Raw genomic sequence first — 16,828 nt, 5'->3', positions numbered from 1 at the left:
CAAAAGCAAATCCACATTGTAAGTACAGATTGCAAGACAAGAGAGGCACTTGGGCAGCTACTGTCCACTCTTCAGACATATGTCCCACTGTTGCCATGCTCTTCCAGTTAGGGCTGTTGGATTTCTGACCTCCCCTTGGGAGGACATCTCTTTTTGTGGGTCCTTGAAAGACTACACTCTTCCTGAGCAGAGGCCAGACCGCACTGCCCCAGCAAAAGCCAGTGGGCGGCGTCCTTCACACTCACCACAACCACCACTGTCCTCACACTTTGAAAGGCCTCTCTAGGGCTCCCATGCCTGCACCAGCTCCCCACACAATGTTTTCCCTGCATGTACCTCCCTCACATTGTGCATTATTTTCCTTACTTTGTTGAGAAGTTTCTGGTGCTTCAGGACTCAGGAGACTTACACGGGAGTAATAAATCCAGGAAAGGCCTCTGTGCTGCCCTGGCAGCTCCACCTCGGAATCCTCGTCAGCAGCTGCTCCTTCCTGTGACTCACCACTGAACCCTGGCCCTGCCCAGGAGGCCCTCGGGATACCTGCCATGAGTATTAGCCATTCTTCATCTCTGCTGTGCTCTGTGGCTTTGGTTCGGCAGAAGAAAACGGACACGGGGTGTGTGCAGGCTGTGAGCAGTCTTCTTCAGTACGTGTGGGGTTTTACTTCTTCTGCAAAGACTCACACCCTTAAACAGAGCCAAATGTAGCTCAGGAAGACGTGTTGGCTCCAAGCTGCTGCTGGCTTTTGCTGTTCCCCTCAACCTAATCTAGCTGTTTTCTGGCTTGCCTCTGCCTTGGCTGGAGTGAGGGGTGAGAATAGCTCTCTTGCTCAAGGGAAGAGGCTATGTAGAGAGCCCAGGGCTCTTCCCTGTAACACCCATCTCCTTCTTTGAGCAGTGGCACCTTGCTTACTGCACGGCACATATAAAACATCAGTCTTACCCTTCCAGAAACCGGACTTGGTGGGTGTGTCCAATAAATACAGAGCGGGGCGCTCTGCCCCTAGGCCCGTGACAATGTGGTATGCCCGAGCAGGAGCCACCCTTGAGGGTGTGAAGAGGCCACCTCATCAGTGCATGGAACTCTCCTCAGCTCTGGCAGCCTGCAGCCTGGCCTCCCCAGGCCATCCTGTTCTGTCCTCCGGCAACAACCTGGTAGCACCTGCCCAAGGGTAGAGTCAACCCAAGGGTAGATCTGGCCGGGAACTCAGACACACACAACTGAGATTCATTAGACATGCTGGTGTGTCTCTGAGAGGTGCACTTTCTGCCAAGCACCTACTGGCACACGTGGGAACTCTGTGTATTATTCACTCATGACAGGTTAAATCCTGAGTTAAAACTGCACCAGTTTTCTGGTGCCTGCTTCCCTCCACCCCTCTCAGAAGTGCCCGGCTCACCCTGGTGAGCATGTTGCTCAGCATCACCAGGCTCTGCCCAGAGGACACAACCCCATTTTCACAGCCAGGCTGTGTTCATGTATTTCAGACCTGACCAACTGACTTTCCTTACCTGAGAGACGGTAAGCGGCCCTCGAGTGCGAGCAGGACGGTCACCAAGAGTAAGCATCTTGGACAGGGCAAGACCTTAAGTCATAAATCTGGATGGAGCTCCTTTTCATGAAAAGAAATTCATCCAGCTCTTCCCCCAGATGTTCGGGAGCATGGAGACATTCGTGCACCCCGGCCAGTGGAAACCCAGAGCTTGCCCTAGAGTAAAAAGACATTTGGGGAATGGAAAGTGGGCTTATATATTTCCATTTTTCCAGGAATGGTTTAAAGTTAGGGTTTGGGGGAGGGAGGGGAGATGTACATGGAAAGCCTTGGCCTGGTTATTTGCCTAGCTCATTGGGAGGTCCCAGGAATCAAAGTAAAACTGAAAGTGGCTTGTCTTCTTCCACAGCCTTCTGGGGTGCAGCTGACAAATGGGGAGTAAGAACTGCATTTTTCCAATATAGATTAATCATTTTTCTCCACCCACTATCTGGTGCCAGTCCCCACTCATTTTCCGCTGCTTTAGAGACCATCTTTGTTGCCCAAGGGTACGCCAGCCTGAAAGAAGCAGGAGCCACAGAGTGCACTGGAGCAGTGTTTCTGCTTCTGTCAGTCGCCCTGTGACCTTAGAGTGAGCCCCACACCCCCGACCATGGCAGAAGGGAGAGCCCTCTATAAATCTCCAAGTGCCGAGTGTTTTCCAGTTTTATAAAATTAAATTAAGGAAAGGACTCCCAGACCGACTACGACAAGTGCCAAGTTTCATCCCAGCACATACCATTTTTACAGTGAGTTTTAACTCTATGAAAAATACAGGGTTATATTGAAAATGCTGACAGCCTAGAGCCAGCTCATGAAGTAATAATGCCATGTCTTTAATATTTTTACACAGCATGTCCTAGTCTGCCACTGCTTTCTTTTCTTTAGACAGCAGTCAAATAAGTAAAAATTCCCAGGGTACTACTACTTTCTTCTCCTCTTTTGGATTGTGTATTCCCATTTTCAAAACATTCTTCCCTGTGATCATTCAGTCAGCTGGGTATTGCTCTGTATAATTATTTTATCAAACCTAGCTGCCTTTTTTGTTTGAGCTATTTGGCTAGAGATGAAGAAGAGAGAGACTGTGCACTTGGAAACCTTGCTTCTGCTCATTAAAGCTAAGAGCTCACAAAAATGAACTCCGGATGTGTAGCTCAGTGAAGTGATAGACAGCTAATGAATGCTGGAGTTGGCTTGATCCATCCTGCAAAGAAGCCCACAAATCAAGCTGCTTGCCAAAAGTCCTGGTGATTTTCAGCCTGTAAATCAACAAAAAGAATCCACTGAGTAATGATCATCATGAGTTCAGAGCTTCTTTCAAGACAGGTGCCTCAAGGGCAGCCCTGCCCTTCTGCCTTATGGGTTCACCAGCATCTCCTGCACCCAGGCTGCAGGCCTCCTGGTTTCTGCCCCACATTTCTCTCTATAAGACACAGGCTGTCTCCCTCAGTTGGGTTGGTTTAGTTGCAAAAACTGGTGTAAGCTTGGGAGACAGGTTATGTCACTGAGGCCAGCTTGCTGTAAGCAGGGCCCCGGCTCATCCACGTCACAGGTCACAGCTGGCCCACTCCCCTGCTCTTGCATGAGGCTGCGGACTTGGGCACATCTGGGGCAAATAAAAGTGCAGAACTCCTTGGTCTCCGACACACACTTTCCTACATGCAGTAGCCCTGCTTCCTTTCCCCTAGTTGATATCAGCGCATCCGGATGTCAGAGCCACTAGGAGAGACGTTTTTGTCTACATTTAAGATAAAAAAATCAACCACAGATTAAAAGAGGAAGAAACTTCTCATACAATCTTGTTTTCTTCACGGGTACCTTTCCCCCATTCTGAACTTCTCTTGCTCTCCAGTAAATGTGTTGAAAACAGAAAAAAAAATGTAGATGAAACTAGAAAGAAAAAAGCTTCACACATATGTGAATCGCACTTGGCTTTGGCTCAGCCGAGAGCCACAGAGGGCCTAGAAATGGGCAAACAGCATATTTTCTCTCCCTGGTTAGGAAGGGTCTCTCGAGGACACTGCTGTCCAGACTCTCCTTAGCTGGGTGTCTTCCTAAAGCTGCCTCCTTGCAGCTGCCTAACAGCTCAGACCCTTGAAGAGTGGGGTCTGAGCAGCTAGCACTGCACCAGCCAACTGTCCATTTCCTAGGAGCTGAGGGCGGAGGGTGGAGACAGCTGGCACTCTTATGCCTGGGCAGAAACAGAAAGAAGAGGTGCCAGCTCCTCCCTTATACACTGTCAACTTCTTCATCAAAGCAAAGTCAAGGCGGAGGGGATTGGTTTATTGTTTGGCTTCTTTGGGGGTATGAGATGCATTAGTACACAGTTTGGGTGTCCTTGTAAATGGCACACAGAGAGAACACTCGTCTCCAAAAGCTGATTGATACTTCTTTGACTTTAACAAATGAGAAATGTCCATGACAGAAAGAAACCCTGTTACAGGCCAGGTTTTCTCGTTAGCAGTGAAACAGGGATAATTACTCACTGGGAACATATGCAGTGGGAGTTCATGTTAGATTCCTTACTTTACTCCTGTAGCAGGCAACCCTGGGAGACCGTGGAGACACACAGAGACGCGCACAGCAATGTGTACATGAAAGCGGAGGGCCTGCACTACAGTGCACTGGGTCAGGAAGAATACCAACCTTGAGCACAAAGGGAGTTTTATGGAGAAAAACCTCCTATGTGCTCCATTAACAGCACTGAAGATTAGTAATGGAAAAGGCAGGTGACTGGCAAGTTTGTTCATTGACTTTGGTTATAATTCATTTACTTCAGTCTTTCCTTTAAAAACTGTAGGAAAATAGACAAAGTAGAGTTTCTTAAGAGCATTTTCAATCCAAAATGCATTGTCACATGCGCTAGGAATACACTCTCTGTGGTTTGTGTCCTGATGTGAAAGAGACAATCATATCTGCTGGGCAAATGGACACCACCGTAGGAGCGGGAGAGCATTTAGGGTTGTCATCAAGGTCTGGACTCACACCTTGTAACCAAAATTCAAACAGCAGCAACTCAAACAAGGCAAAGGTATATTTCTGTGTCAGGCCATGGTCTGAGAAACATGTTCCAGGCCACACACTATGTCAGCCAGAACCAGGGGTAAATCTCTCCCACTTCCTTGGGCTCTGACATTCTTGGAGCGTGGCCTTCTCCACTGTGTGAGGACTGTGAGTGATCACTGTCTTCAACAGAACTGAATGAATGAAGCTGAACCAGCAAGAATTTTTGAGTTGTTGATTATAAAATATTTGGGAAGTGTTTGCTGGAACATCAGTTTTGTTTGGTTTTAACCTACTAAAACCTTATAGAAAAGCATAGACTGAATAAGTAGAATATCTAAAAAGTGACTGGACCCTGAGTCATTCCTCAAGATTAATGATTTAAACAATGTAAACGCCTTTGGAAAACCATGAACACTGTCACTTTCAGGCAGAGTACAGTACAGTGACCCCATGGCCACATCATTCACCTTCAGTAAGCAACATTCCACCTTATTTCATTTGTATCCCCCACTGCCCCTCTACCCTACTCAATTGCTTATTTAAGTAAAGCTTGTATACATTGAAATGAATAAATCTTAACTGTACAATTTAACAGAGATGCCCATAAAGCCATTCTTCTCTAACATACATTTGACCATTCTTCTATCTTTGTTTTACTTTGGTTCATCCCTGTAACTACATCTTCATTTTCACAGATCTTTTTCTATAATGTGTTTTCTATTAATCCTATTCGGTAAACTCTTTTTTTCAGAAAATATATGTTGGAGCTGGGGATGTATAGTGCTCACCTAGCAGACACAAGACCCTCGGTTAGATCCATATCACTACAAACAAAGGGATATATTTCATCTATAAAAATTTGATTCTTTTTGTAACTTCCATTTTTTTCCTCAGTATATGCATATTTTCCTTTAAACACTTAAAAATTCTAACAACCAGTTTTAATATTCTTGTCTGCTAGTTCATCATCATTATTTCTGGGCCTATTTCCATTAACCAGTTCTTGTCCCAGTTACAGGTCACACATTTCTTGCTTCTTGACTTGTCAACAATATTTGTCTAAGCCAGGCGTGGTGGTGCATACCTGTAATCCCAGCACTTGGGAGGCTGTAGCAGGAGGATCACCATGAGTTCGAGGCCAGCCTGAACTACATAGCAAAATCCTGTCTCAAAAAAAAATTGGAGGGCTAGGGATTTAGCTCAGTGGTGCCACTGCCTGCTTCGCAAGCACAAGGTCCTGAGTTTGATCCCTAGTATGAAAAAAAAATTTTAATGAAAACTTTAAAAAAAAGAAATATTTGTCTATAGATTTTGCAGTGCAGATATCTTCAATATCTTGTTATCTTCCTCTCAAGATTGTTAGATTTTCTTCTGTTAATCAGTTATTTAAATTTCTTGTATAATTGATACTGTGTAATAGGAAGAAAAGGTCTGAAGGAGTTGGGGAAGTGGGAGGAGTAGGGGAAAGGAAAGAAGGGAAAAGAAAAAATATGAGAAAAGGAAAAAAATGGAAACGATCTTTACAAATAGGGAAGGGGAAAAAAATAAGAACCAAGATACAACATGTAAAGATACAGGATCCCAATGATGAATGTAACTGTATTTTATACCTAAAATGTACCAATAAACTTAATGGAAAAAATAAATTAAATAAATTTCAGTTTGATCTTTGTATGCTTAGTTAGGCTAGGTCTAGGGTAGCCTTTACTCTGAGGCTTTTCTGGGTTCTCTACTGAATGCCCCAAGGATCTGTACAGGTGCTGAACTCTACTTGGTCAGCACTTGAAGTGCTTTCAGCCTAATTTGAGATTTGGGAAATATCAAGCTCACAGTTTCCTGACTTCTCTTCACTCAATATTGTAGAGTTTAACCCCTGAGCATATACATCTTCAGCTGGCCAAAGACTGCAGAGGAATTTGTGTAGATTTCTGTAGCTTTTTTCTATATACCACCCCCATCTTTGGAATTCTCAACAACTTCCAGTTGCCTCCATGTCTTAAACTCTATTCTGTATTTCATCAGTCTGTCCAAACCGTTGTGCTCTGCTTGGGATAGCCCTCTGTTGTTAGTTGAATTGTGAACATCACCCCCCCGCCCCCTGCTCAAAGTTGTTAAAATCCTAATTCCAGTACCTGTAAATATGCCCTTATTTGGAAATAGGGGCATTGATAAGAGTGACCAAGTTAAGATGAATTCATTAAGCTGAGCCCTAATCCAATATGACTGCTATCCTTATGGGAAGGTGACATTTAGTTGTAGTGACAGGCAAGCTCACATGGACACGAAGACAGAGATCTCTCCCTGTCTTAATCCTACATAACCTCCATATATGACACTTCTGCCATGAGCCCTTCATTGGCATATCTGTGCTTCACTTTACATTAATCCAGGTAGTGCAGATAAAGTCACTTAGCTACCCAGGGGAGGGGGAAAAAGTAGTGAGGATAATGAGTCTGAGATGATGTTGAGAATTCTTAGTGCCCAAAAGCCCTTTAAAGGTCACCTCATCAGAACCTTAGTGTAGCTTGAATCTTCAAATGTTCCCGTGTACAAATTAGAAAACTGAAGCCAGAGAACCTATCAAAACCTAGAGTTCTCCCTGAGAAACAGGAATCTGCAACTGAATACGAAAGTAACAAAACTAGATTTCTTTCTAAAACTTTCTTAAAAGCTCATCTTCACTTAACATCTTTCACAAGCAGGGTGGAAGGCCTGGCCACATGGCTAAGACTCAAGACCCAGATGGGCCAAGAGGTGTCCTGCTGCTCACTATGGCCTCTTCTTCCAAGAAAAAGGGAGGATTGTGAATGTAATTCTTGTTTGTTTGTTTTTTGGTACCGGAAATCAAACTCGGGTCCTTGCGCTTATGAGGCAGGCAGCAGAACCACTGAGCTACCACCACCAGCCCATGAATGTAATTCTTAACAAATATGCCTCATGTTCAGCTGGCTAAGGACTAGGACTCCCAGAGAAGTGACTGCGTCAGCCACAGAGAACAGTCTGAGGCTGCTAGCACTCTTTTTTCTCCCTAAATATTCTCGGAAAGTCAATCCTGATGGAGTTAGAAAAATAATTAGCGTTAATATGAAAGATTCCCTGGCTGAATATTCCTGGTTGGCTGGGAGCAGCAAGTTTCTTATTTACCAACTGAGAATCTAGTCAGCCTCAGCAGGCCTCTGACCAGACTGACCAAAAAATATTTTGTAGCATGTGTCCAAATTCCATTCCTTGCTAAGGCTGAATAATATCCCATCATAATATATTTTGCATTTCCCGTATAATGCTGCTGCGAATGTTGGGTATAGATATATTTTGAGACCCCACTTTTGATTCTTTTGGAAGTGGACTTGGTAGACTGTACGGTAATTCTACGTTTAATTTTTTGAGGAACTTCCATACTGTTTTCCTCAGCAGCTGCTCAACTTTAACTCCTACTAGCAATACAGAAAAATTTCAATTTCTCCACCTTTTGCAAACATTTATTTGTTTGTCCTGTTGAATGTGGTGGAGTAACATGTGGTTTTGATTTGTATTTCCTGAAGATTAGTTGAACATCCTCTTGTCTGCTTATTGTCTATTTGTGTATCTTCTTCTGAGTAATAGCTGCTCACATCCTTTGTCCATTTTTTAAGTGAGTGGTTTCTTATGAGTTGAGTTCTTATAATCTGCATGTTAATTCTGATTTACAATCTGATTTGCACATAGTTCTCCCATTCTATGAGTTGCCTTTTCATTTACTTGATAGTGTCCTATATGTAGAAAAGGTTTTAATTTTGATGATTTTTTACTTTTTTCTCTCTTGTTATCTAGATTTTAGTGTTATATCCAAGAAATCATTGCCAAACCCAAGTTTTATCCTGTTAGCTCTTACGTTTAGGTCTTTAACCTGTTTCAGTTACTTTTTGTATGTGGTGTAAGATTGGGTTCCAGGTCCATTTGGTTGCCTATGGAGATCCAGTTTCCTAGCACCAGTTGCCAGAAGGACTGTCCTCTGCCCACCCCGCCAAATGGTTTTGGCACGCTTATAGAAAAACATTCGACCATATATTTAAAGGTCTAGCCTGTGCCGCTGGTCATATGTCTGTCTGTATATGAGTACTGTACTGTTTGGGTAATTATTCCTTTAGAGTAACCTTTGAATGTAGGAAGTATGAGTCCTCCAACTTTCTTCTTTAAGATTGTTTTGCCTGGGGCCGGGGATTTAGCTCAATGGTTCCGCCACCTTCCTCACAAGTGGAAGGACCTGAGTTCGATCCCTGGTACCCCCCAAAAAAAATTGTTTTGACTGTTTGGGTGCTCTTGAGATTCCATGTGAAATTTGGGATTTTGGATGATATTTTCCATTTTCAGAATATGTCAAAGGGATTTCGATTGGAATTGCACTGAATCTGTAGGTCACTTTGGTAGAACTGACATCTTAACAATATTGTCTTCTAACCCATGAATATAAGATGTCCTTCCATTTACTTAGGACTTTTTAATTTCAGCTGTGTAATTTCTAGTGTACAAGTCTTTCACTTCTGTTTTTGTTACTACACTTGATCTTAGCCAAAAGGCCAAGAAGTGATCCTCTGTCTTTGTTTTGTGCTGCTATAACACAATACCTGAGATAAGATCATTTATAATGAACAGAACTTTATTGGCTCATGGAAGAAAGAAGGTAGCCTTAACTGTCCTCACTGTGCCCAGAGCGGGATGCACAGAAGAGACAAGACATTCCAACTGAACTGAGGGGAAACTTCTGGTGTGTATAATTCTTAGTGATTTAACGTGTATTCTTAAACTTCCAAATAAATTTTCTACGGAACCTAAGTTGTTAGGGCCACAACAACAAATTAAGCAAGTAGTCCAACTTTAGAAGCAATATGTTTTTTCTCACAATGGGAATCTGTTTATCTTACCAATTCTAAGCAGCCAAGCTTTGGGTATACACAGTATCTCCATTTAATATCTTGGAATTCTAATGTAGCGAAATGTGTTCTGTGATTATGCAGACAAGTATGATACTGTACATGTCCAATTTGGGCTTTATGAAAGTTTTTAAAAGACCTAATTTATAGAGAAATGAGATTAGTGTTTAAATTTGTTTTCCTAGTCTCTGTTGAACATTTTGACTTCAGAAATCAAAATTGGGTAAAATGGAGGCAGATATTAGACTTTCACCAATACAGTTTGATTAACTGTTACAACACAGTCTGTTTTTTCCAACAGACTACATTTGAAGTAGCAAGGTTTTTTTCCTGAATAAAATGAGTATAGGAACTAATTTAGAAAATGTTCAGTGAATGAATATTAATTGCATCATTTTTTAGTTAGTACAGGGATACAGACAAAAATAGGTACTTTATGTTCTCTAAGAATTTTTACTTAATGGAATGACTGTCACCCTCCCGTAAGCCCAGAGGATAAGAACATCTGTAGGTTGCCTGGGAATAGCAGACATAACATGCCAGGGGTGGGGCCATGTTACCTGTGTGGTTTCCAGAGCCAGCTAGAAGCTGAGACAGCTCCTGGGACTGTGTCCTTCCTGCCTGTCCTGACTCCTCCTCTCCTCTCTTCCAGGCTGCCCCATCCAAGGTCACCCCACACCCAACATCACCTGGTTCCACGGCGGTCAGCCAATCGCCACCACCGCAGGACTGACGCATCGCACCTTAGCAGCTGGACAGATCCTGCAGGTCGGGAATCTCAGTGTCGGGTCACAAGGAGAATTTAGCTGCCTGGCTCAGAATGAGGCAGGGTTCCTCACACAGAAGGCATCTCTAGTGGTCCAAGGTAAGCAGCCTCACAGGCTTTGGGTGCTGAACTTGGATTAGAATAAGAGCGCCCACCTGGGAGTCTAATTCTGTAATCAAGCAAAGTGATCTCTAATATCCAGTGCTCTCCAGGGCATGGAAACCAATGCCAACCCATGTTCCAAGCAGTGAGACCCTCCTCCTTCTAGCATGCATAGCTTTTCCTAAGAGCTCCCAGGCCCTATCCCAGCTGAACCTGCAAAAGTCGGTGCCACCTTGTAAATGGGTCCTTCTACTCATAATGTGCTGTTGCTTGGAATCAAATAACCACAGTTTATCAAAGTTGGATGTGCTTTTCTATGCTGCTTTAACCACCAAAGGATAGGTCATGAGCACGCACAGTAGCCTGTTTTGAAATGGAAGCTTTATCTGCCGGATCAGTTTAAAAAATAAACAAAAACTGGACATAGTGGCACACGCCTGTAATCCCAGCACTGGGGAGGTTGAGGCAGGATTGCCAGTTCAAGGCCAGCCTGAACTTCATAGTGAGACTCTCTCTCAACAAAATACACACACACATACACACACACACACACACACACAAAGCCTCTCGATTTCTCGAGTTCAGCAGTGTGTGCACTGCCTTCTTCCTAGAGGGCTAGGGCTGTTCTGGTGCTGGCCTTATGTTCTCAAGAGGACTTTCCAAGAGGCTCCTTTCTCTTGGCCTGGAGAAGAACAGCCTGAAAGCCCGGGTGGCTCCTGCCTGTGCCTTCCGGGAACAGGGGCAGGCCTGGCATGCACTGTGCTAGGAAGAGCTGCAAATGAGCCCAGCGCAGGGAGAAGAAAGCCCAAACTGGCCTTTTCACAGAAACGAGGGAAGCTTTGGAGTTTTCCACAGGCTAGTTCTGTGACCCGTATGTGATACTTTTAAGGAAATAAACTCACACTACATATATTCCAAAATGGAAGATTCTTTGGGAAGGTCCAGAGTTCTGTGCCAATAGGAGACAAATGGAGGGAGGCGGCAGAGATTTTTCTGAGCATATAGATTTTCCTCTTGTGTCTTCCCCTGCCATTTGGCTTTCCAGACAGGAAAACAAATGTTCCATTTTCTTACCAGCCAACTATTCTCTGCTTAGAACCAGAATACAGTGCCCATCTGTAATTTTTATAATACACAAGTACTTGCAAATAAGCACTCAGAATTTACTAGCCACATTTATTTTTGACAGCTTTTCTACCACTGAGTCCCAGACCCCCAAAGAAATTTGCTTTTTCACTGACATCATTGTCTCAAGAGAGGAGAGCTCTCTGGATAGGCTGTTTCTTGAAACATTTACAAAATGATTTGATACTTTTAATTATGATTCCATTTCTGATATATTTATCTCTCTCTGTGGACAAATACAGACACTTTCTGGTAAATGAATCAGAACAAAGTACCTTAGCAAGGATGGTAAAATAAAATGAGGCTGGGTGCGGACTGAGTATTCCCTGTATGCCCTGCACTGGGCGGGCCTTCATGGTCACTCTGTCCAGGCCTCAGCAGAGCTTATGAGGCAGCTCACCACTGTCACCTTAGGGACCGGCCAGCTGAGGCTCGGGAGCACGGGCCTCTCCCAGATGGTTGGTAGAGCCTGTCCCTCGGCACGGCCCTCTCCCTGCTCACAGGCGGTAACACCAACTCTCCCCCGCTCCCCCCACAGATTACAGGTGGTCTGTGGACAGGCTGATGACCTGCTCAGCGTCCTGCGGTAACCGGGGCGTCCAGCAGCCCCGGCTCAGGTGTCTGCTGAACAGCACTGAGGTCGACCCGGAGCACTGTTCGGGGAAGGTCCGTCCTGCTGTGCAGCCTGTCGCCTGCAACCGGAGGGACTGCCCTTCTCGGTGAGTGTTCCTGCTGGGGACCTGGCACCCAGCTGGGCCACACTGTGTGGGCAGACGCTGCCCACGGTGGGCGTCACACACTGCTGGCCAGGCCGCATGTTCGCAATGAGGCTCCTCTCAGCTGCTGTTCCCCAGTGGTGGCTGCTGGCCTTCCAAGTGGTGGAGAGCGCTGAAGTCCTCAGACAGGGAGTGGTCCCAGCCCCTGGAGAGGTAGCTCCACCTGCAGTAACAATCTAGCCCTCGGCTTCTTGGTAAGAGAAAGAAGTGCTTTCTGTTGAAGTGCTAGGAGGCATTTCAGGGACGACCCCAACCCCTTTCCGTCTCACTTTGAATGCCTATGTTAACCAGTATTACAGTGCAGTTGAGGAAGTACCATCTTCTTTTCTGCAGTGAGTTGTATCTCACTAACGTTGGAATGAGTCTCCACGTCCTATAATTACCTTCACTTTGGATATGCATTCTCGGTGTTCAGGCCCCTGCATTTGACCTGAGGATGCTCAGAGTCTGTCTCTTAATCTTCTTCGAACTTAGAGAAGCAGAGTCCTACCAAGCATGCACCCCCAGCCAGGCTCCAGGCAGAAGCTAAAGGGCAATGAGTGGGCTTGGGGCTGGCACCAGCATGGTGCTCAGAGCCCGGGGAGACGGCTCGCCCTGCAGCTCTTCACAACCTCTCTGCAGGGCTTCCGTGCACTCCGACAGCCACTTTGTGTTTGCCACTGAGTCAGAAGGAACAGCTGAAACCAGGAGAGACTGCATGAAATACGAACACACTCATTAATATCAGCAGTTTGATTTGCTGACAGGAAGGTTTCCACAGGAATGATTAATGTCCTTTTATAACTTTCCTGAACGGTAACATAGCCCATACCTCTTCTTTCTCAAAACTTCCACCCCAGCTCCTGAAAAAAAATCACTGAAATGTATATTTAAAAATAAATGTTGATGGAAATGCAGTTCTGACATCCACCAGGGATATGAGAGACTGGAAGACAGCCCTTGCCAAGCCATGTGAAATGAAGAAGAGATCTTTGACATGCCAGGAACTTTTAGATTGGATTTGGTGATGGTCAGAGTCAATCAGCCCAATTTAGTTCTGCAAATGAAATAATAGTGGCTATATCTTCTTAGGTTTCAATGCCCCCAGGTGTTTTAAAACACCTCATGCCTACTTCCTAAGTGGCTCTGCTCCTGTGGGTTGCTCCAGGGCACAGGAGCAGGGAAATTGCCGCAAAACTAAATAAGTCACAGATCCAGATGCAGGAGGAATTTGCTTCCCTTCCCACCGCATTCCTCTTCTGAAAGCCAGATGTGGCACCACTTGGCTAGGAAGTAGCCATAGGTTCAACTCCGACAGGTCTTCCTGCCCGACTTCCTGAGCATATTAGCATCCTTCATTGTATCCTTCCTGATAATCTTTTTAAATAGAATAGCTAATATCTAACTTCATGTTAGATAAGTACCCCACACACACTTAGTATTAAAACTAGTTTTCTCTAGTTTTCTTTTTTTGTTTTTTATTTTCCTATAGTACATGAAGAGGCTGAAAAGCATTACTTTCCTCATTATCTTTCCAAACCTATCCCCTTTCCCTTCTCCTTGAGAATTACCCCAGGGTACACACAGGCAAAGAGAACTCCAATGTGCTTGTATATGGACCAAGAACTTCACCACATCCTCAGATTATACCTTGGCTTTGTGAGAAAAGCTCTTTCATCATATTCCTCTTAAGTCTCACTTCTGGGGTCTCAGACTGTAGTTGAAGCTTAACATTCTGGAAACAAATATTTTTATCACATATGCAACTCTCTAAGATGTATAAAACTTAAAAGGCTGATTCATGGATGTGGACAATTGCCCCAGAAATCTGAAAGGAACTTGGCTTCTAAAAGAGTAAAGATATCCAGTGGAACATAGTTAAGCTGAAATCAAGTACAGGATACTACCAGATAGCACCTTACGTGAGGCCTGATTGCCTCCTGGGCCAAGAGATAGCCCAGCTTTGGATCTGACCTGCTGGGAAACTCCCTGCTCTCTACTAGAAAGTACCCACCCCACAGCGCAGTGGGAGCAGCAAAGGACATCTCCAGAGCAGTCTGTCTGCAGTCTCGTAGCCTTCAGGCAGCTCAGGCAACCGACCCTCAAAATAACTCTTCTATGATGTACTTTTTGGTGAGTGTCCCACGTGTATCAGTTTCCTGAGGCTGCCATAACAAACCACCACAGACAGTAGCTTAAAATAACAAAAGTTTATTCTCTCACCATTTTGAAGGTCAGAAATAAAACGTCACAGTGTCATCAGGGCCGTGTGCCCTGCAGAGCCCACAGGACATGATCTGCTCCTCACCCCATCCATTTCCCAGGGCCTCCAAGTGCACCTAGCCTTGTGTCTTCTCCACCTCCTCTTCCCTGTGTGTTGTGCCTTTCCCCTATGAGAGCTTCTCTTATGATGATGCCTGGGATCTACCTCCATAATCTCCCCTCACAGCCCTTACTTATGACTGCAGAGACCTTTTTGCAAATAAAGTAACATCTCCTTTGGGGGAGCTGTTCTTCACCTGCTATTCCAGGTAAATACTAAGAAAGGACCATGGTGACAGGGACAGCAAGGCTGCTTTCCCGAGACCCAACCCTCTGGGGCCCTGACCTTCTCCCTCTCCTCAGGTGGATGGTGACCTCCTGGTCTGCCTGTACCCGGAGCTGTGGCGGAGGCATCCAGACCCGCCGGGTGACCTGTCAGAAGCTCAAGTCCTCTGGGTTCTCCACGCCCGTGCCCATTGACCTGTGCAGCCAGCACACCAAACGCCCTGTGGACACCCAGGCCTGTAACCAGCAGCTGTGTGTGGAGTGGGCCTTCTCTAGCTGGGGCCAGGTAAGAGCTGGAGGTTTCTACCTGAGAAATGAATCTGAAAGTGTACAGGGGCCATGGTAGGAAGTAAAATTTACCTCTTCTATGACAACTCCGTCACTGACCCCACCAGTATCACTTCCTCATTCCTGGACCCCAGCGTCTCTGATATTTTTCCTCAACGTTGACATACCAGTTCTATTTTTTTTCTTTTGACTTCCCTCCACCCTGAGGCTTCCAGCTCTCCTCAGGCCATCTGTGAGCCCTCAGGCTCCCTCTGTAGCTCTGCGTTCCTTACGGCCACCTCTTCTTGTTGGCTGTGCTGGGGATGGTGACGTAAAGTTCTGAGGAGGCCCAGCCAGGGGCTGCAGGGGTGCTGGAGGAACTTCTCTAAACAGCCCCATCCAGACTATACCTCCAGAGAGTAAAGTCAGTAGCTCTAGGGTGGGAGCCAAGCATGGGTAATTTTTAGGAACTTCCACAGGTCATTGTGATATTCAGCCAGGGTAGAGAATCATTGTTCCATGCCAGGAAATATGGAGGCCTTATATGATCACTTTGAAACCAATTCCTTCTTTGATTCTAATTCTAGAGGTTAACATCCAAAGCCAAAATAAGCCCAACAGACAGCAGCAGTGGGGAATCACTTGACCCCAGGAGCCCAGGGATGGGGCCGCCTCAGGACATAGAGGAGGGACCACAGTGATTCTCTGCATTTGGAGAGGAAAATTCATGCTTAGTTATGATTTGAAAAAGGAGGTCAACACAAACTGCTGAGTGGGGTAGTGGTTGATCAAGATGAGCAATGACATATACCATGCCATGACAGCAGCTTCCCAACATTGGGGGTCACTATTGTGTTCTCATTATTCTGGGCCAGTCAGGAATTCTAGTCATTGTGTCACCAGATGGAGTTCAAGGAGGTCCTCAAAGAGGAGAAGAGGGACCTCAGCTTCCCTCAGGTAGGTTCTTGGCTCATATGGAAAAGCATTTCAAGACTCATCACTGAGAAGGTTAGGCAGATTTATTAACAGAATCAAAGTACACACTCAGCAAAAAAGTGCAGGGCTCAAGGGGTAAGGTGCAGTGGGGTCTGGCCTTGGTTCTTGGGACACCCTCAGAATGGGTGATCTGGAATGTTTAGTTTTTGAGTTTTATTGTAGACCTAGTGTCTGTCAGGCTACTCCCATTAGTGAACTAAAGAAAAACCTGACTCTATCAGTTAGGTTAACTTCCAAGCCATTTGCATGTGTTTGAAGTTTAAAGATCTGGCACCCAGTTAGTATTGCTATTCAAAGGCAGAAGTGTGTGAAGTTTGTGGATTTATAGAAATGTATGGACTTACTGTATCTTCAAGACCCTTGGGAATTTAGGAGGAGTCTAGAAGTTAAAAAAAGCCTATAGGTGAAAAAGCACATGGTAACCTTGGTTCACTTTGTCTTGAGGCCACAATTTTCTCAAAATTATAATTTTTTTTGTCTCCTTTCTACCTATCTTTATTTCTTCTATCATACTGCAATTAGAGGCCTAGCTTTTCCCCAGTCCCTGTGGGTAAGGACTCTTAATAGAACAGTTGTCTTACTTATATTATCCCTCCACCATTTTAGAAGTTGGCATCAAAGTAAATCAGGTGTGGCAGTTCTTGGGCAAATGACATAATTGTATGTATTGTATCTCCAAAAGTGTGTGTTCATAACCTGCTGGAGCTCTACCAGGCATGTAAGAGCTGCCTGACAGGCTGCTGTTCACATCATACCCAACAGCTAGGTGTTAACATCTATAAGGTATGATTGAAAATATGTTTACATTTTTAAAAATTATTAG

At 44.9% G+C, this 16,828-nt stretch overlaps 1 protein-coding gene across 5 annotated transcripts in view; it reads left to right on the top strand.

Moving 5' to 3' along the window:
- Adamtsl1 (ADAMTS like 1) overlaps positions 1 to 16,828 on the top strand; it is a 1,037,009-nt gene that overhangs the window by 995,900 nt on the left and 24,281 nt on the right. For all 5 annotated transcript variants that reach the window (XM_087183424.1, XM_087183423.1, XM_087183422.1 and 2 more), the window contains 3 exons: positions 10,100 to 10,312; positions 11,979 to 12,159; positions 14,821 to 15,028. In XM_087183424.1, the coding sequence (XP_087039550.1) occupies positions 10,100 to 10,312; positions 11,979 to 12,159; positions 14,821 to 15,028 (602 nt within the window). The remainder of the gene's footprint in view (positions 1 to 10,099; positions 10,313 to 11,978; positions 12,160 to 14,820; positions 15,029 to 16,828) is intronic.

The sequence above is a fragment of the Heterocephalus glaber genome, unplaced genomic scaffold, assembly GCF_053883595.1.
Source record: "Heterocephalus glaber isolate CG9 unplaced genomic scaffold, H.glaber_assembly_v1.0 deba00001481, whole genome shotgun sequence".
NCBI classification, from domain to species: domain Eukaryota; kingdom Metazoa; phylum Chordata; class Mammalia; order Rodentia; family Bathyergidae; genus Heterocephalus; species Heterocephalus glaber.
This window is presented reverse-complemented; position numbering and strand designations above follow the sequence as displayed.